Genomic DNA, 22,053 nt, shown 5'->3' on the forward strand with positions numbered 1-22,053 from the left:
TACAAAAATTCAGCTTCTGTATACATACTTGTGTCCGCAAAACTTGAAAAGTATTCATTGGATTGACTTGAAATTTTAACAAATGCTGTCTTATGTTGAATCAGAAAAATGAATGTGGCCTTTAGAAATAAAAAGGTTCCCTGGTCTAATATTCAAATGGAGAAATTATTCAAAATTGAGCACCTGTGACAAATTCTTTAATATCAATAGTCTGCTAACTTCCTGAGAGTATGTAGCAATTATCTATATTGCAGTTAATATCTTATGGAAATAGGGGTATTCAGTTTAAACCACAGATTCTAAGCAGGGTTTGAAAGCGGGAAATATATTTTCATTCTTCCCAGTCAGAGAAATTTTAGCATGAGGAGGTTATGCCAAAAACAGTTGGGAACCTGTGGTTTAAACAATTTTTATAAATAAACATATATATATATATTTATTTATTTATATTAATGTGACAAAAGTCAAAAACTGTTTTTAAAAAATACATTTGGTTTTTTCAAAGCATATGTTCTCAATATTCGTCAGTAAAAAAAGATTGGTTGTGGCAGTAAGAGATTTTAGTCTACCGGATTTGTGACATACACGTTTCTTCATCAGGGCATTTTAATATTAAACCACCACGAAAACACTATACACACATTATCTTAGTACTAATCATACACTTACACATACATAAAATATTCATCATACTTATAATTGAATGCTTTAAAAATTAAAATACAAGTTAATTCTGCTTTAAAAAGTGAAAAAAAAAACTTTTAAAAAACCTTTAACAATTTTGTAAAAATAGTCTAAGAAATATTGTTAAATAAGAGTATAAATCAACCAAGTTCTCGTGATATCCATATCGGAGCCTTGCTTGTAGAATGCTTACTGGTTACTCTAAAGCATACACATTTATACTGAATATAACTTAATCAACTGTATCGCCATTTTAACGTAATTTGGTTTTCGGCAATCATCAAGTCCAGTTCTTTTAAAAGGAATTCTAAGATAATTTCGTATTTTCCATTGTAAAATGGTAAATAAATAAATTATCAAACAATTAAGAACATAGCATATTCTTTATGATAAGCATGCCATGCCCTTACATTTTAAAAGTTGACATAAGCTTTAATAAGATAAATGTCGACTCATACATAAAGTGATGTAATTTTAACGCATTGTTTGCGGGAAACATTTAAAAGTATCTTTTATATGCTGTTGGTAGAGTGTGAGAGACACCAAAAAAACATTGTACAGATCGAAATTGGGTTCACGACCCTAATTAGGATACTATAATTAATCAACCCCGAACGATGAAAAAACTGCCCAACAACAACGAGCCAATAGAAAAACAAATACATCGAGACAAACGCAGCATTAGAAGAAGCCGTATATCATGGATTTAAAACTTGAGAGATTGGTTCCACTGTAGCACTCAGTCAGTCGTTTTCAGAGCGGCTATACACAAAGTTAAAATCGTCATGATGATTGCCAACCTTCAGTGTAAAGTGGCAAAATAAGAAGAATGAGTTTATTTTTTCTATGATTAACCTTTCCAGGAGTATGGACGTAAATGAACGTCGGTGCGAATTTTCCTCGAAGGAGTATCGACGTTAATGAACATCGAAGTCCGTCTGTCGTTTGGTATGATGTAATTTGCATAGTAATGACATCTGTAGATGTATTTGTATTTAACTTTGTCACAAAATAAAACCTAGAGATGGTGTCCGCCTCCGTAGTGTAATGGTCAGCATGCTCGCCTACCGTTCTGGAGGTCCCGGGTTCGATTCCCAGGGGGGTTAATAAATATAAGTGATTTTTTCACTCTAATATTTATTCAATATTACACTGGACTGGTACCTGAAGTGGAGGGCTGATCACCTTTCCTTCATGTGTAAACGATCGAGATAACACTGCGTTTATATGAAGCAGTGCCCTATGCACCATTGGGGTGCGGTAAGGGATTTATTATTGGAGATGATGAGCTTTATTTTTTATTTAAATTATTTTTACATAATTCATATCTTCATCATACAAAGATTTTATTCAGAAATATACATATTTAATGTAAAAAAACCCACTTCCCAGAGAAAGTCGGACATCAATTCATGTACTCTTGGAAAGATTAAGTAAGTGAGTTATCAAGTCTGATGTTGTGGTACATCGAGAGTACCTAGCAGAATTACATTGTTATCATAATTTGTGACAGTTGTCTTACTAACACATCAGGACTAATGACTTATGTGATGACAGTGGGAGCATCACGGCCGGTGAACTTCTTCAGATCAGACACTCGGAGAGCAACTTCAATAAGTGGTCTCAACATGACTTGAGCGTCACCAGTCACGTCCATAGCTTCATAGGAGTCGATATAGAGCCTGAAAGTAACACAACATTAATTATCCTAAGAGAAGTCTCACCGTCAAACAAAAATGGACGTATGTGCGCGCGGCTTCATACTGTTTTTGGGCGATTCCATTCGTAGTTGTTATTTGGAGTTGCTACGCAATGCACAGTAAAAATAACATTTAGGAGTTTTTAAATCATATTTTGAAATCATATTTTTTAAATCATATTTTTAAATCATATTTTCATATGGTGTACGGAGTGTGTGGAAGTTTTTGAATTAACTATGAGTATTTTAATGTTGTAGAATTTAATAAACCCTGATGATGGACAAGGTTCTTGTCGAAACCGGTAGGTTAAAGTGTACTAATAATAAAAAGTGGTAAAAACAAAGTCCGCCTCCGTAGTGTAATGGTCAGCACGCTCGACTACCGTTCTGGAGGTCCCGGGTTCGATTCCCAAGAGGGGTAAAATAAATATAAGTGATTTTTTCACTTATATATTTGGACTGGTACCTGAAGCGGAGGGCTGATCACCTTTCCTTCATGTGTAAACGATCAAGATAACACTGTGTTAATATGACACAGTGCCCTATGCACCATTGGGGTGCGGATAAGGGTTTAAAAAAAAAAACAAAGTTGTTTAATTTTATAAAAATGGATGTCATTATATGTATTTATTGATACATCGTACCAAAAATGAGCAATCGAATTGAAAAACTGAATTAACACGTAGATTGCTACGAGATATCTCTATAATTATTTACTTGTCATCTGCTACGAGTCATCTTGGCTTCCGTTACTTGCCATATTTGTACAGCTATGAGGAAACTCGCATCATAACAGTATAAATATGAATAGATGGCATCAAGAAAGAGAATTAAAAATCTGGTTTGGCGTAAATTGACGGAAAATACAATTGTATAATGTTTTATTATTAAATTATTACATTATTTTAATAACATAACATCAAGTTGACTCTTTGGACCGGTATTCCGTGGAATAAGTTGTTGTTTGATTAGATTTCTTGATTCAATCACTTAAAGCTTATCACGCCAATATTGCACAAATTTGGTTGCGTATTTCTGGCTTACTTGACAATTTGTGATCAAAAACATAACGAAATATAAACCATGAAAAAGTAACAAATATGTACCATTAAGTATTTTAAAAATTTTTGAATTTGAATTTTTGTATTGTTTCGGTTACTGGATTAAATAAATCAGTAACCAAAACAGTAACAATTACCCGTCAGTCACATCTGTACAATTTAAAATTTAAAGTAATATGTTTCACACTTTACATCATATGAAGATACCGAAAATTGGGTGGATTCATTGACAGCCTCAAAATATGAAGTATTCTTCCAACATGGCATCCATATGCTACCAGAACGATGGCAAATGATGGATAATACTCGGAATAAATCATATTCTGTTCTTTCACAACAAATGACAAATTTTTGTTTATAAAAAATGGCGGAAACTTGTTTAGTATTTAAGTACCTGACTGTGGCTCCAGAGCTTCCTGTACCGCTGAGCCGTAGGACAATGCGAGATCCATCCTCGAAAATAATGCGAAGACCCTAGAATGACAAGATATAAAATTTCAAATATAGAGCTTCAAACTTAATTCAAATTCAACTGGCAATTGCCTTATTTGAATTTTAAGGGAAAGTTTAATGCAATTTTTTTTTGACATCTCAAAATAGCTGCCTCTGATTATCCGTACCTGTTTCGTAGACACAGACTTATCGATGGGGTCGACGTAGCTGAAGTTATCTCCCAATTTGACTTTGTAAATTTTGCTTCCGTAAGAAAATTCCTTTCCTACAAACGATGGATCCGTTATTTTAGCTTCTAGTTCCGCCATCATCTTGTTGCAAGGGTCGGCTGCACACTCTTCATAGTCGTACCTGGAATAGTTGTAATAGAATATAAGATTTTATTAAAATAACATCTTTTTAGACGGTCAAATTAAAAATGACCTCTTTAAAATAAGTCATCACTTGACCGCCATTTGTGATATGTCGGCTATATTATCGCCTGAACGCAACAAGCCATATCCCGTACGTTCAGGTACAAAAAAATATATACTCGCAACCGCAGAAACATTCCTGATATCGCTCACTCTTTTCAAGAACGTCATAATTAAAAAAAAACTTGATTTTTCAGGAGAATGTTTTTAAAGATAAAAAATTTAAAAAGTAAATATAATAATAAAATATAATATATAATATAAAATATAATAAAACAATGTATTAAAAATAAATATCAAGCCACTTATTGAACTTTTTACAATGGAACAGATCTTTTTAGGTAAAACCTAAATGTTTTTTCTCCATTTGAAAAATATTTAGTATATTTAAAAAAATAATCAAACAATACCTTTTCTTCAAAATGCAAAAACAAGACTTTCTGCCCTGAAGCGGGTAAATATTAAGTTAAAAATATGCCTCTTTTGCTGGGATATAGTAAATTCTCTTGGCATTCCGAAAACATGCATAACTGAAAATTGACAATTTTTGATTTACGACCTTCTTGAAAGGAGTGAGCGATATGTCAAATTGTTCCTACTTGCCCTATGGATACAAATACGTCATACAGCACGTTTAGTATTTCAAGGTCAATATCACTGGCTACCTCGTTTGCAGAACATATCGAGATTATGTTGATTGATATATTACATTGAATACAAAATATATTTGTAAAAATATTCAATAGAATATTAATACAAAAAAATTATCTAGTCATATTTTATGTTTGAAACCCTGACTTGCAAGTCTGCCTCAAGGCTGACACTGTTTTAAAATTTTGTCTAGTACATTGTAAAAAAGTATTGTTATAGAGAAACCTTTTGAATAAGAACCCTGGGATTTTGACCTATTTTTTAAATAATAACCCAAAGGTAGAGCGGTTAATTTAGTTTTTGGATTAGATCAGTCAAAGGTAATCAATCTACAAGAATAATAATAATAATAATAATAAAACCATTATCCGCACCCCAATGGTGCATAGGGCACTGCGTCATATAAACGCAGTGTTATCTTGATCGTTTACATATGAAGGAAAGGTGATCAGCCCTCCGCTTCAGGTACCAGTCCAGGGTAATCTTGAATAAATATGACAGTGAAAAAATCCCTTATATTTATTTTACCCCCCTTGGGAATCGAACCCGGGACCTCCAGAACGGTAGCCGAGCGTGCTGACCATTACACTACGGAGGCGGACAACAAGAATACTAGATAGAAAATAATTATTTTATTAAGTATGCATAGTTATAAAGACATATCTTTTTATTTTTAAAAGCAGAGAAGAGAGGAGGGTTATCTCATTCACTGGTACACTTTGACCTCTTTATTAGTTCATAATTTATTCAGCGAATTATCTGCTTCACTAGCTACCGACTAAATATTATTGAATAACGATTGATATATGAAATAATTTAATTGATGTCAAGATTTTCATTAATACCTCGTGGTGAGAATTGATATGTTGACTGTATACCGATGATAACAATAATACTTTGCCAATTTCACACAACCTTGGCACATTTATCATTAATATTTTCTTTTTTTTTTCTTCTCAATTCGTATTTATTTTGAAATATATATGTATATATGTTTATCTTATATATGTATAAGTATTTTTGTTACAATATGTCGTTTTATTTTAGTTTGATATATATATTCTCTACTAATTCCAGAAAGAAATATAAATATGTATTGGTTAATTTAGCGTACATATAAAAGAAAGAATGTAATTAATAAAACGGTTGAAAACCAAATGAATAAGGGAGTGGCATACCTGGTGAAGTAGTTACGACCATATTTTTTCCAGTGGTCCGTAAGAATCTCTTCGACTGATTTGCCGGTGCCCGCAATGATGGACAGCCAACTGAGGCACGCCCAGAGACCGTCCTTCTCTCGGATGTGGTCGGAGCCCGTCCCGAAGCTCTCCTCCCCGCAGAGAGACAGCTGCTTGGCGTCCATCAGGTTCCCAAAGTACTTCCAGCCCGTCGGGACTTCGTACATGTTCTTCCCGAGCTTCTCTGCGACCCTGTCCACGGCGGCTGCCGTCGGCATAGACCTAGCAAAGCCCCGGGCTCCGTTCTTGACGAAGAACGGTATAAAGTTGAGATTGTCGGCGATTACAGCCAGGGAGTCTGAAGGGGTCACGAAGAATGCAGATCTCCCGATGATCATGTTCCTGTCGCCGTCTCCGTCAAACGCCGTTCCGAAGTCGGTATCGCTGTTTTTAACCTTGTTGACCAGATCGGCGGCGTAGGTCAGATTGGGGTCGGGATGGGCTCCTCCGAAGTCTTCCAGCGGAGTCGTACGCGTAATGCTGTTGGGCGAAGCGCCCAGTTCCTCCATGAAAATATTCTTCACATAAGGACCAGTAACTAGAGAGGAAAATATGGATTTTAACTAACTAAATAACCATCACGTTGCTTCGGAGAGAATAGAACTCCACACCTCTCTGTCTTGACAAACAATCTTTGCATCTTTCACATTTCCTCATTTTTTCTATCACCCGGACATTTTTCTGATTACTTTCAAGTATTTGAAATACTTCATCATCTCGGTCTTCCTCTGCTTCTATTTCCAACTACATTGGACTCATAAATTTGTTTTACGGTTTTTTCTTCACTTATGCAATCTACATCTCCAAACCATCTCAACACACCTTTCTTAATTTGATCAATAATGTTTTTCTCAGCTATGCATTCTTTCCTTATTTCACTATTCGAAACATCTATGATACATCATTTTACCGCACATTCATCTAAAAGATCGAATTTCGACTGCGTTCAGTCTACTTTCATCCTTCTTTTGTCAACTCCATGCTTCACTCCCATAATTTAGACTTATTGTAGTACCAGGACTGTGCTATGTATTACCAGTTTAGCTTTCGCCTCTAGGCTTTTATTTACTAAAACTGATTTCAATGCATCATTCACTGTGTTCCCAGCATTCATTTTACTTTCTATATCTTTATCAATCTTCCTATCCCTAGAAAACATACTTCCCAAATATACAAAATCATTTACCAGTTCCAAAATTTTCCCATTTCCCCAGATGTACATTCATCTCTTTCAAAAACCATGACTTTGGATTTATCATCATTCATCGACAAATTACTTCCCTTGCACACATTATACACCTGTGTCACCAGCTCCTACAGGTCGTCTCTACTATCGCCAAGAAGCACAGCATCGTCAGCATACAAAAGGCAACAGACATTGATCATTTCAACTCCAATATTTGAAACCTTGTTCTTTCATGCAGTTATGCAATTGAATAAATTAATAAGTAATAAATAATGATAAAGAAAAGACTACATTACCTCCGTTCATGGAGTCAATCAGTACTTTGAATGGTTTCCTAGATTTAGTACCATTCAACAATGCCTTAATTTTGCCAAAATCAAAAATACTCTTCATTAGAGAAACATAATTTTTCACGGAGTCTATCACTTCCACTTCAAAATTCCTCTCATCTATCTGAAATGATTGAAAACCACACAAATTATAAATAATATCATATTGATATAGATATATCTCAACAAAAATTAAAAAGAACATGGAGAGAATGACTAAGAAAGGATATTTGGTAAATGTGAACGGGATAACAGAATGAGGACGGCCAAAACAGACTTGGCAGGACCAGATCAATCAGAACCAAAAATCTGGCGTGTCAAATTCTTTAAAACGCTCACTCTTTTCAACGACGTCATATATCAAAAATCGTCAATTTTCAGTTGTGCATGTTTCGGGAATGCCCAGAAAATGTACTATATCCCAGCAAAAGCGGCATATTTTTAACTTAATATTTACATATATATATATGTTAACATATATATTTATTACACATATATATATATTTAATTTTTATATATATCGCGGGTAAGTTAGGATAGGTGCTGCTTTTCTGCCTGTGTGGAATGCATGCCCCTGAGAGCATGTATGGCTAGATGTATGGATGTGAAGGAAGCTAGGACAGACAGGTGGCATTCCATCGTCTCTGCCCACCCCTGCAGAGAAACGTCGTGATGGTAATAGTAGTAATAGTTATATGACTTAATGCATTTTACTAGTTTGCCCTCGATATTTATGGTTTGACATACTTAAAATAGAATACACGTTTTACGTATTTATTACACAATAAGGCTATAATGTTCATTAGCTTTAATCTATGGTCATTAAATATATAATAAAAGAGTAATATATAAAATATACAACGACAGTGCACAATAGTTACTTCGAAATATTAGAAATAGATATCATATCTAAAGGAAACCTGTAGTTATGAAGTATCGTGTCTGTATACAGTATTATGAGACACGGAACTATATAAATATTTAATATGCAATTTCAAACAGATAAATAGAATCTGGGGTAATATGTCAAGGACACAATATAAAATATACAACTTTAAATATATATTTTTGACCCTAGGAATGCAGTAGTAAGTGTGTTGTTTTTGAATGCACGAGATCATGGCTCCGTTTGTTTAAAATTACATTTTATAGTTCATGAATACTTTATAATGAATTGATGAATTGATGAATAGTCCGCCTCCGTGGTGTAATGGTCAGCGTGTTTAGCTACCGTGCTGGAGGTCCCAGGTTCGATTCCCAGGGGGGTGAGAATAAATATTAGTGATTTTACTATCTGATATTTATTTAATATTACTTTGGACTGGTTCCTGAAGCGCAAGAGTGATCACCTTGCCTTCATATAATTAACGATCAAGATAACATTGCGTCAATACGATGCAGTGCATACAATCCTATGCACCATTGGGTGAGGATAAGGGTTAGAAAAAAAAGAGATAATGAATACTTTATAATAAAACTAACTAATTAAAGAAAATCAGGTTTTGCAGCGTAGTTATTAGCCTACATCATCATATAGGGTGTCGTCGATTTGATTTTGACCACGTAATACACTGAACTTCCTTTTAACACTTAGAAAAGTGTTTTTTCACTCCAATATTTATTTAATATCACCCTGGATTGGTACCTGAAGTGTGAGACTAATCACCTTGCCTTCGTATAATTAATGATCAACTAAACATTGCATCAATTCGATGCAGAGTCGTACGCACCACTGGGTATAAGAAGATAAGAAGAAGAAGAATATAATCTGTCCTAGATAGGTACACATAAGCCTTAACTGTTTTCATGTTTTTTTTGTATGTTTTCCTCAAATATATATTAATTAAAGCAGAGATCTAACATTAAAAAATGTCTTAATCATAAATAAATGAATGATATAATTTGTTCCATCTTAATGTTTATTTAACTAGTCCTAAATATATCTAATGGGTCTTGAACCGTATGGAATCGTCACTCAATTAACGACAATTCTTACTTATGTGTACCGGTGTGTACAGGGTTTAATTTAAAAAAAGAACTTACGTAGAAAGTGAATGTGCCAATTTGGTCTATGGGACACTGCAGACTTGGAACAATTTTGTATTGAGTAATTTTCGTAGAAAGTTTGTAAATTTCATCCGTGGTGGAGTCGAGGGCGGGACCTCCATTTTGGCAGTTGAACTTTATCCCGAAGTCGTTGTCGATTCCGCCAGGATTATGCGAAGCCGTCAGGACAATACCACCTGTGAGAAAAGACATCCTGTGTATTTAAATAGAGGTATATATGAAAATTACAAAGTTAAGTTATGTTTTTGGGATAGTATTACATATGAAACAGCCATTAGCACTTCTTGCAGATATTACAGATAGCATTACAATGTCCATCATCAGAACAGATGTAACGAGTCCCGAAGAGTTATTACTTACATAATTTAATCAAGATTAACCAAATAACTATATTGATAATTAATATTACTTGAAAATTACAAACCTAATGTTTTATTAGACCTAATGAGACTAGAAACAGCGGGAGTAGATAGAATTCCATGTTGTCCAATAATTAATTTTCCAACCTGTAATTAAAAAGAGGAAAAAATTGACACGTACAATATATTTTCTTTCTACAGTATAAAATAAAAGTAATAAATGATTTATTTACCTTATTAGCCGCGCAAATTTTGATAATCAAATCTACTACTTCCTTCACCAAATAACGGCCATCTCCCCCTACGACGAGAGTAGAATTTGCAATCGTATCACTGTTTGCATCGAGAATGCATTGAATAAAATTTTCCGTGTAGTTCTCTTGCATAAAAACTTTTACTTTTTTCCTCAAACCACTAGTTCCCGGCTTTTGGCCCTCGTACGGTTTTGTCGGTTTAGTTACACACAGAAAACTCATTTTAAAAGAGGAGTGTGACTCTATTTAAATGAAGTATTTATTCGGCGGAATGGTCGAACAGCGCGCTGTCAGAAACAAATGTAAAAGACCGATTTTCACCTCTCGCGTCCAATACAAAAAATGTTTTGTAGATTTTCGTTTCGCTATCACTTGTGTCACTTCAAAGTCGTTCAAGGGCATCCTTATCTTGACATGACATAAACAACCGACTAGATTCTAACCAATTCTTATTTGAATCTCAACCGACTACATATATTACTAACAATTCTATTCAAAATTGTACGAAAAAATATGGAATTATTTAATTTCTTTATTATAATGTGGAAAGTAATATGTATGTACTATTTTATGTAGCTTAAATACTGTTTATAATATACTAAATATCTACTTGCTAAAGAAGAAAATCATGCCATATTTCATATTCACATAAGGTTGATATTTCCATGCTAAATATCTTCAAACATTTTGAAATTTGTTTCGCGCAGTAAGTCGTGTGTGATAAAATATTGCAATAATTTATAAAACCAACATCGACATATTTCCACTTATGAGGTATGAAGTCATTTTTATTTTCCTGTTTGAGGAAATCTTACCTCACCGCTACTCACCTGGATTGTTCATGGTATCCATACTATGTATTTGTTGGTTTTACCCAAGATATTATTGGCTCCACCCCTCCGTAGTGTAGTAGTTAGTTGCCGTGCTGGACGTACCGGGTTCAATTCCCAGGGGGGTCGAAAAAAAAGTAGGAGATTTTTCATTCTGTCATTTATTTCGTGAAAACACTTTTGTATTGTTACTTGTCTGACTTGGAACAGAGACTCATCCTAGTTAGTCAATGTATTTTTTTAGAAATATGAAAACCAACTGACTAACCATCACGCCGTTTCTCCGCAGAGGTAGGCAGTGAGAAAATAACCCCACACCAATCTGTCATTGCAAACAATATTTTCTCTCCCACATCCACACATTTAAATTCAATTCAAACCCTTATCCGCACCCCAAGGGTGCATATGGCACTGCATTGTACAAACACAGTGCTTATCTCAGCCTTACATTCTTTCTTTATATCACCATTGAATCATCTACCATACATCATTTTGTAGCATATTTGTCTGAGAGACCGCATTTCGACTGCATTCAGTAGGGTTGGAACTGAGAATCCAGTGTGCGCTGGCAGTTTAACTTTCGCTGAAAGGTTTTTATTTGCTTTTACCGATTTCACTTGTTTGACATGCTATTTATTGCTTGATAATTTCTTTTTCTCGCTTGATTAATGCAACTGGAGGATTCAGGATGGAAAATAAAACGATATAATGAATGAATACTAACATTTATTCAGAAAGCTATGAATAGTTTTAATTTAAAGCATGCATTATATGAATAATAACAGTAGGATTCTGCGGGACATTGCAGACAGAGTATTCCCATACAATAAGGGTGGAATACTGGAGAGTGGACTTGTGATTCCTAGAAACCACTTTATAATATAAGGCATGCAAAGGTTGGGGAACAAAGATGAGCGATGAGGTGAGTGTACTCGTCAAATCGTGAACACGGATACAAACTTTAAGTACATCTTTCAATTCGCAATTGGGCCAATTGGAGCAAATACAAACAAGTATCATACATAAAAATAGAAATAAGTACATGATTTTAAAATAGAAAAACGTTATAAAAAGTACAATCTTAAATTTCAAAGTTTAAAAATAAAAAGAAAGAAAAATGAAGCGAAGAAATAAGTAATAAAGATAAAATCTATTTTAATTAAGAATGTGAAAGAATGATGGCAATCTTTTATCCGACTGAGTCAAGCGAGGGTGTGTCATATAAATTTATAAAATAAGGTTGGTATTAAACGAATAGTTGGCATCGCAAAAGTATTTACATTAAATTGTAGAAAATAATCAAATAGTTTCGGTATAAGTGTCAACGATAAAAAATGCAGCTAAAACGGATACAGAAGTCCGTACAAATAATGTCTGAGTCACTTCTCATTCTTTCACATTTTCATTACTAATAGAACAAAGATTCAATTTTAGATAATAAGCATCTCCCCTTACACTTGGTGTCATTTGAGTCGAGGTTACAAGGGTAGCTAAACATAATGAGAAATAATACAACCAGAGATCCTTCCATGGCGAATGTATTTACCACAATTAGACGTCTCCCAACTGGGAATTTTCTTCATGGAACCGTGAAATGAAAAACCATAAGAAAATAAAATAAACGCGCTCATGCATTAAGACAATTAATTTCACAAATAAATACAATATTAAAATGAGTGAATTGTTTTTCTTAAATGAATAATGAAGGAATGGAGTGTCATGTACTTTTAAAATGAGAACAGTTTCAAAATAAAAATCGTATAAATCTCATAAATATGAAAGAATCATCTTGAGAAAATTATATTTCACACAACCGGCATAGTTCAATATCGAGTAATTTTTTACAATACCGCCTAGTTCAAAAACAAAAGCACCTCGCTGAGACGCGCCTAGAGTATTGAAGAAAATTACAAATCGTTAACAGATTAGGCAATCAGTCACTTGCATTCAATTATAATATCGCATCTTTATTAATGGCGATGTTGTAATCAAATTGCCGAAAATTAAACAAAAATAATAGGAGGAGCATTGTGGAATTAGTCTAAGGTCAGAAGGAGAGAGGTTCCGATACTTCCGCAACTTCCAGCGGCGGGAACAGCATCCGGGATTCAGTGGATATCACCGTTCTAGTAAAATGTACTTTAGTCAATATTTATCTGTCTACACCGAAGAAGATGTATTCCAAAACAATTAGCACTAAACTACAAACTGGCAACTATTACAGTCCTCATATTCGGCAGAAGATGTTATAAAAGGAATATATTATTTATTTATAGTACGATTAAGAGCCATACTTGAATATGTAATATTTATATTATTTTTTTTGTATTTTTAATATTTTTTATTTATACGGAATGCGAAAATATGGAATAAACATGGCGTATGGAGTGAATATTGTGGCGGAGTTACAAATAAAGAATAAATCTCTGTATAAAATGCATCACGGATGCCTTACAAACAAACAATCAATTTTGAAAACCGTCGGCAACAATAAAGGTAAAAATTCTGATCAACAGAAAGATGGAAATGCGTCGCGGAACGGTTTCAAAATAAATAATCAATCAAACGGAATGAAATAAAAAAATATAATAATTATTAATAACGAAGGCATAAGGACAAAATTTGAAGAAATAGTACGTGTTTAAAAGTGACAAGCTCTGACCGTTTGGTACTTAAACAATTCAAATAAATCTTATGAATACAACAGAGTAATAATATAAAGCTAGCTTTGTTTTTTCTCTCTCCTCCAAATGCTAAAGTATTAGCGCCGGTCTGCGGAGTGGAAAGGTTTGGTTATAATATTGAAAGATGCGCTCCGTCATCTCAGATCCTCATGGTCTTCCTTTCGGCACCCGGAGCAGCCGAGCCGCTGAAGATGCTCATGTTTTTATTGATGTCTGTAAAATTAAGATTCCACTATGAATGAATGAGGTTTGATAAGGTAGACCTGAAAAGGGGGTTTTTATATTATATCGACGTGCCCTACGTAAAGTGCTATAACTACATTTTTGTCAATTTTGAGGTATTTGGTGTACGTTATCAACTGACTGTTATCTACAAATATAAACAAACAAAAAAAATATAAGATAAATTACGCCTAGTTTTCAGGCATATAAGACGCTATCTAAATCAAAGTTTCGAAATGAACTGAACTTCTAAAACACTACTTAATTTTGACAAAGCATAAAGTTTTTAAACGATTGAATACATTATTTTATTGTGTTTTTGAATGTATAACACTAGTTTAAAACTTCAGATAAAACCGTTAATTAATAAAGAAAAAATGTTGAAAAAATCTTCTAAGCTCTCTCCTGTAAAGTAACAGATTTGCAGATAGAGTACTTTACGTAGGGGCCATCGATATTTTCATCATCGATCACTTCGCATCATACAGTTTTTGAAAATTATGCAGAATGCATCGAAAATGCGTTACAATAGATATTAACCCGACGGCCGCGGGCGACTCACGGGTGAGTCGCCCTATGCTTGCCTCGTACGCGGGCGACTCATATAGGAGCCGCGAAGTTTCTCCCGCGATATTTGAATGAAAATATACTGGCCGGTGGTGAAACTTATACTCTAAAAAATCTTGAATCATTACACTACTGACATCTTTTGGCATCACTCTAAAATAAGGTTCCCAGCCAACCAGACGACACTTTAAAGACAAGCCCTAATTCTGATTAAATCAACAGCAGATTTAAATGTTCCCGCGCCGTAGCGAGCGTGTGACGTAAGCGCGTATTTGGTTCAGATAAGCGGTGGCCTGCACCGACTTGAAACATAAGTACTCTTTATTTTGCGAATGTGAAAAACTTTCATTAATCTTATTAAGTTGATTTAATTTATTAAGGACGTGAAGTATTATTTAATATGCAAACAGTAATCATGTGGTGGCTGTTTTTAGTACAAAATGCATAGTGAGATATTTTAATATCTGTAGAAAGTGAATCGAACTTTATTGTGTTTTAAACTTTTTTTGTTTTATTCATTAAAAAATTTCGCGAAGTGATTTATGTTGTGTCAAGAAAAAATATAGTAACAATTACGTGATTTAAAAACGGCGGGTTCTGGTCTTAGCGGTGATGAAATTTTGAAAAATCTGGAGTCAATAGACTCGGATTTTGAAATGAGCGGAAGCGACAGTAATAGTGAAGCTGCCGAATCTATTTATGATTCCGATACGGAGATAAAAGTCGAAGAAGGGGATGAAATTTCGTGGGATGCAGTCCCTTTTGTACCAATAGTACATGAATTCGATCATTTCACTTCAGGTATTAATCCTGATACAATATTAACCGAAGATTCTACAGAGCGGGACTTTTCGAAGATTTTTTCAAAGCATGAAATATTTTTTATATGCAGTATACAAGATGAGCACTCTCGATTTTACGGAAAAGGCAAGAATACATAAATAGGTGGACTCCACAATTTCGGAAATATATGTTTTGATTGAAATAGCTTTCGCGATCACGAGAAATAAACATCTGACGATAGAAGAGCAATCGTTGCGTTATTTATGTCTTTTTAAGTTTAGTGTGTATAATCCTTAAGACCTTTTCAAGTGTTAACTATAAAAACCACAACGGCTCACGGCGGCAATAGTCTGGTGCGGTACCCGCGCACAGCTCTTACGTGCGGTATGTATGTGTGATGTGTATATGCATGCATCTACTTATGTAGTGTCTATATGGCGCCGCCGGCCTTGTATGGGAAACGATCTTCGATGATTTATCAAGATTTAGTGACGTTTTAGGAGTTTATTTACATTTAGAAACGTACTTCATAATGTTGGTGATGATTTCTTTAACACTGGTTGTTGAAATATTTACGTTATTATTGTTTAAAGTCGTAATTTAGATTACGCAAATGGAGTGCCGCGTGTGACGGGAGGATGGGTATATCTAAGACGCGTGTAAAAGGTTAAGAAAAAGTGGTGTTTATCAAGTAAAATTTAAATTTCGAAAAATGTAATATAATTTTTTTATTTCTTAAGTTAGCTTATCGTCGTTCGGCATGCAACACTGCGTATGTGACAAACAACAAAGTCCCTTTTGAAAAAAATGTCGAATTTGCGGTATTGCATGCCGAACGACGATATATTACATTTAGTATACAAATTAATATTTACACTCAATTTAACATCATATTTATTTAACTATTTGTACAATCAACCTAACATTTATTTTTAAATTCATTTAAACTCTTTTCATTCTTCAACCATTCAGGCCTACATACAAAATGCAATTTTGCAATTCTGTTTTTTTTTTATAAATTATTTTTAAATGGCAGTCTTATTATATCCCTAATTATTAGTTGCATGCTTACATTTTCTTATTATCATTTAAAACTACCTATTCATAAAATATTTGAGCATTCTATTGTTAAAAAATTAAGTATAAAGCCAAGTATATTAAAAATTAGTAAGTTTAAAAAAAAAATCAAACCCGAAATAGCTAGTAGCATTTTCTTTCTTGCTCCGAAAGCGGTAACTCCAATTTCAACCAATTCCCCATCCGTGAGAGAGGAGAATGTCATGATGTCCACTTCGTGGGATTGGAACAATTCTATAAAACAATGAGAGTTGGAAAAATGCACAAATTTAAGCATTAAGTAAATGAATAATAAGTTTTTTCAAATTTAAAAAAAAAAATATTTATATAAAAAATAGATGAAGAATATGGAAGTTTGTGTATTTACAGGGCTTGCGACCAGTCATAGACACATTGAAAATGTGATATTGAATTTTTATCTAAGTTAAATTTGGACCAGTTATTTTATTCACAATATTTTGAGTGTGTCCGAACCCAGGTTTGTGTATAAAGATTAGGACACACTGAAAAAATGCTGTGGTCAAATTATAAGCTGCATAAAAAATTTAAATCACCTTTTCAGGCGACTCCCAGTGTGAAAATAAAATTGTGAAATAATTAATTTGCTGAGTATGAATAAAAATTTTAAATCATGTTTTCAGGCGTTTCTCAGTGTGGAAAAAAAAGTGAAATAATTTATTAGAGTATGAATAAAAAATTTGAATCATGTTTTCTGGCGTTTCCTAGAGTGAAAAAAATTATTTGTCGAGTATGTTAAATCTAATATCTTTCGAAGTGAAAAAAGCACATTTTGCAGTTGATAGTGTATAATATGTACATATTTTTTTCTTGAATGTTTTCCCAGATACTTTGTGGCACATTTTTTAAACTTGTACATGTTTAACCCTGATGATGACAAGATTCTTGTTGGTTGGAGAAAAAAATGTACCATTAAAAAAGTGGTTAAATACTTAGTGTTTTTAAAAAAAATAAAGTTCATAATAAAAGCGGTTTCCTCACGAATGTACTTGTCCAGGCCCTTCTCCTGCAGCAGCTGGCTGAGCTGCTGGTAGCGGCAGGTGGAGTGAGGCTCCGCCGCGGGGCTGGCCCCCTCCTCCTTGATGTTGGGGCGGCTCAAGTTGTGCGGGCTGCGCGTGCCGTTACCGTTGCTGTTGCCCCATATGGCGGAACTCTGCAACAGTTGTGAAACATTAATTTCAACCGTATTGGGAGCCACTCTGGGTTGAATGATAAGAATTAAACACTTGTATTCTTCTTCTCCCTTATGTATCGTATTGGGTCTCCTGATGTTGACTATCACTTGTGAGAAAGTGTCCCTATTTTGGGCAGTCTGAAACAGCTCCTAGACGCTCCATACTCATGTCCCATTGTGTATATTATGGAACCAGGAGATCTGCCTTTTTCCGACACCTCTTAGACTTGTATAAGACAATGAACGAGTACACTTGTCAAACACTTGTATAAAGCTCCAAGTACCTTTTTCTTTTAAACGTATAACTCTTACAGTACATTTTGCTAACTTCTTTCATTTTTATATTTAAAACTTTTTGTTTTCTGTTAAAATCAAATATTTGTAGTTTATGTTGGCACTTTTAATCTGTTTTCATATCTATTCTGATATCTATTGTATTCTTGCCAGTGCCCTTTATTATATGTTTTGAATATTGAAAGCATTAACTTTGTGGATCATATTGATATATTATTTCGAGAAATAAAAGTACTTTGTGTTCTGATCCACTCACATTTTTTTTATTTAACCAACTAGTTTCGGCAACAACCTGTTGCCCTCTTCAGGGTTACATTTATTACTAATAAATGTAACCCTGAAGAGGGCAACAGGTTGTTGCCGAAACTAGTTGGTTAAATAAAAAATGTGAGTGGATCAGAACACAAAGTATTTTTATTTCTCGAAATAATATACCCTTTATTATAACCTAAAATAAAATGTATACCCACACACAGGCCATACCTTTGTGGGATCTTTTTTTGTATTAATATTTTTTTGTACTTGTAATTTTAATATATTGTGAAATGCATTTAAAAAAAAAAAAAAAAAAAAACACAACTTTTTTGAGTTCATTAACTAACTGTAAGAGCGCTAAGTCGGTAGATCGATGAGAACCGATAAATTGAAAATGATACATTCATTTTTGTTTTTTATCATCTATACAATTTTACAACTTCAAAAAGGTATATTAAAATTATCTACACTGAGTAGTTAACACATTGTTTTTCTGTAATACCAGTACAGGTTGATCAAGTTGTATTTAACTAACATTTTAACTGTTAATAGTGCTGGGAAGCAATGTATCGACTCTGGTATACTTTTTTTTTTTAAAAGAAATATTTGTGTTTTTATTATTTACACAAATATTTTAATTTCGTACTATTTCTGTGAGCCTGAGCGGCTCATTATTAGAAATAGGTATAAAATTGTGATAGAGTGGGTTCGAACCGAGAAACTCTTATTTAAGAGTCTGCGACACTAACCAAGGGGACCACAACCCGGCCCTTTGCCAAAAGTGTGGCCCTTCGATGCACCGACGATGATTCCAGTGATCCGTCAACAATATTCATAAATTAAAATAATTTTTTAGTGAAAACTAGAAATACATTTTTTTGTGTCCTTAAATTGTAAATGTATCAAACACCACACGAAATACCAGAAAGAAATATTATATTGGTCAATGGATGAGAAAAATATTGCTAATTTTGTACACAATCAATAAAAAGGCGACTATCTCCAAAAGACGCGCCGAGTGGATCGGCCACGTGCTAAGACAAGAGGGTTTCCTGCAACAAATAATAGAGGGGACGATGGAGGGAATAAACGCCAGAGGAAGCCCACGCCGCCAATACCTAAGCGACTTATACCAAGACATGGGCTGCTCGACGTACGAGGAGCTGAAGAAGACTTCCGAAAATAGGCGAGAATGGCGAAAGAGATGTCATCTGTTGCTGCAGACCAATCTGCAGGATTGAGACCAGAGATAGATGGAATAAAAAGGACCATTTTTGCAACAAACATAAAGAATTGAAAAAAAATAATTTATGTAATGTGTAATGTGTAATGTTTACTCCTTGGTGCTGAAGATTTGGGCTCAGCAGGTGGCTCGGGGAAGTCTGGCTGAATCCATATCCCGACCAGCGGCTCGTCGGCACGCGGTAGCTATCGCTGGGGCAAGACTCCTTCATGGCCTGGAAACATAAACAAGTAACATTTCATTCATATATCCCTCACTCCTTGTAACAACGTCATAAATCAAAAATCGTCCATTTTCAATTGTGCATGTTTTCGGAATGCCCAGAAAATGTACTATATCCCAGCAAAAGAGGCATATTTTTAACTTAATATTTACCCGCTACAGGGCAGAAAGTGTTGTTTTTGCATTTTTAAGAAAAGGTATTGTTTAATAATTTTTTTAAATATGATAAATATTTTTCAAATGGAGAAAAAAATCTCCAGGTATTACCTAAAAATATCTGTTGCACAGTAAAAAGTTCAATAAGTGGCTTGATATTTATTTTTAATACATTGTATTATATTTTTCAATTTTAAAAACATTCCCCTGAAAAATCAAGTTTTTATTTATTTATGACGTTCTTGAAAGGAGTGAGCGATATATCAAAAGCATTGCAATATAAGATGGAAGAAAAGAGGTGCTTGACTGGAGGCCTAGAACAGGAGAGTGGGTAGGCCCCAGACAAGATGGTCCGATGACAGTAAGAAAGTGGCGGGCCTGCACTGGAAGAGAGAGAACTGTGGAAGTCCAAGAAGGAGGCCCTCGTTCAATACTGAACACAAGAAGAAGGCTTAAGTAAGTATGGTAATATAACACTCTCCTTAGCATTCATCATTCACGTTTTGTATTAGAACTTACACTTAATTAAAATTTTATATCATAGTGGATGCTATAAGCAACATATTTTCTTGAATAAAAAATATTTACACAAGTAAAAATGATGTGATTTGTGATTATACTACTTGAATACAACCACAGATGGCAGTACAAGTCGCTCACTCCTTTCAAGAACGTCATAAATAAAAAAAAACTTGATTTTTCAGGAGAACGTTTTTAAAGTTTAAAAATATAATACAATGTATTAAAAATAAATATCAAGCCACTTATTGAACTTTTTACTGTGCAACAGATCTTTTTAGGTAACACCTGAAGGTTTTTTCTCCATTTAAATAATATTTATTATTTTTTTTAAATTATTAAACAATAACTTTTCTTCAAAATGCAAAAACAACACTTTCTGCCCTGTAGCAGGTAAATATTAAGTTAAAAATATGCCGCTTTTGCTGGGATATAGTATATTCTCTTGGCATTCTGAAAACATGCAAAACTGAAAATTGTCGATTTTTTATTTATGACGTTCTTGAAAGGAGTGAGCGAAGTGTCATTTTAGATATAAATATCATCGGGGTTTAATTACAAGCGCGGCTGTACATGTAGGGCCATACTTCCAGAAGGGTTAATTCATAGTTTGTAGAAAAAACCCTTTTAAAATTAATTAGTTGAATGATAAGGAGAGTATTGGCCACTAGGATGAATGATAGTAATAGACATGTATTGGCCACGGTATCCTTACCTTGGAGGCTTGCATCTTCATCTTCTGATAATCATTGACTGGCGTCAGGTTTTGCTGGATGGTTTCTAGGGTCTTCTTCTCGTACCCCGGCGCCCTGTGGTCTCCGTCCGTCATCTCCGATATCATGTTCAAGAATTCTATGCATAAAATGCCATCATATAGAATTCCAAATGCGATTTATTGTAACTGCAGACAGTCGGTAGAATTCCATTTTGAATTGTTGGGTAATTATTCAAAATTAAACAAGATTATTGGAATGAATTCTACTTTTTTTTTTTTTTACATATATGTGATAATATGTGACGCGTTTCGTCTTATATATGTGATAATAAGTGTTTGATAATGTCTTAATAAGACGAAATGCGTCACATAAATATATATATATATATATATATATATATATATATATATATATATATATATATATATATATATATATATATATATAAAAAAAACTAACTAACTAACCACCACGCCGCTTCCCCGCAGGGGTAGGCAGAGAGAATCGAACGCCACACCACTCTGTCTTTGCAAACATTCTTTGCCTCTTCTACATTCATGCATCTCCTCATACATACCTGACGATTATTACGACTCCTGACCCGGCCGCTTTCAAGTATTTGACATACCTGATTGCGCCAAGTTTTCCTATATACACATATATATATATATATATATATATATATATATATATATATATATATATATATATATATATATATATATATGTACATAAAAGTAGAATTCAATCCAGTAACCTTTTTGAATTTTGGGTATATTAACCAAAAATCCAAATGCGATATTTGCTTTCACAAAATAAAAGTTGAATATCACTAAATCAATAAGTACCTTATTTGGTAAAAAAAAACTTCGATTACTATGCAATTAAGTTGTTAAACT

General features: G+C 33.9%; 2 protein-coding genes across 5 annotated transcripts in view; both read right to left on the reverse strand.

Moving 5' to 3' along the window:
* Positions 1–1,518: 1,518 nt before the first annotated feature.
* Positions 1,519–10,798, reverse strand: Pgm1 (phosphoglucose mutase 1). The gene is made up of 8 exons (XM_088260413.1): positions 10,374–10,798; positions 10,206–10,287; positions 9,758–9,957; positions 7,682–7,838; positions 6,140–6,737; positions 4,065–4,248; positions 3,839–3,918; positions 1,519–2,366 (listed from the first exon to the last, which is right to left on the reverse strand). The coding sequence occupies exons 1-8, from the start codon at positions 10,614–10,616 to the stop codon at positions 2,228–2,230; spliced, it is 1,683 nt and encodes a 560-aa protein (XP_088116539.1). The 5' UTR covers positions 10,617–10,798; the 3' UTR covers positions 1,519–2,227.
* A 2,743-nt stretch (positions 10,799–13,541) lies between these two features.
* The window catches only part of BicC (protein bicaudal C), a 33,041-nt gene continuing 24,529 nt past the window's right edge, over positions 13,542–22,053 (reverse strand). For all 4 annotated transcript variants that reach the window (XM_088260403.1, XM_088260402.1, XM_088260404.1 and 1 more), the window contains 5 exons: positions 21,154–21,290; positions 19,636–19,755; positions 17,557–17,728; positions 16,672–16,791; positions 13,542–14,121 (listed from right to left, as the gene is read on the reverse strand). In XM_088260403.1, coding sequence (XP_088116529.1) covers positions 14,048–14,121; positions 16,672–16,791; positions 17,557–17,728; positions 19,636–19,755; positions 21,154–21,290 — 623 coding nt within the window. In that variant the 3' untranslated portion in view covers positions 13,542–14,047. The remainder of the gene's footprint in view (positions 14,122–16,671; positions 16,792–17,556; positions 17,729–19,635; positions 19,756–21,153; positions 21,291–22,053) is intronic.

The sequence above is a fragment of the Brachycentrus maculatus genome, unplaced genomic scaffold (assembly GCF_059751285.1).
Source record: "Brachycentrus maculatus isolate JH-2025_06_01 unplaced genomic scaffold, ASM5975128v1 h1tg000134l, whole genome shotgun sequence".
Taxonomy (NCBI): Eukaryota; Metazoa; Arthropoda; class Insecta; order Trichoptera; family Brachycentridae; genus Brachycentrus; species Brachycentrus maculatus.

What these genes read in the sequence shown, in the direction of transcription:
- Pgm1 (XM_088260413.1), bottom strand. Translation starts at nt 10,616, where the DNA reads ATGAGTTTTCTGTGTGTAACTAAACCGACAAAACCGTACGAGGGCCAA. An exon ending in AAATTTGCGCGGCTAATAAG is followed by an intron (nt 10,288 to 10,373) that starts GTAAATAAATCA and finishes TTTTAATTACAG; the next exon opens with GTTGGAAAATTAATTATTGG. An exon ending in GGTCGTAACTACTTCACCAG is followed by an intron (nt 4,249 to 6,139) that starts GTATGCCACTCC and finishes CAACTATTCCAG; the next exon opens with GTACGACTATGAAGAGTGTG.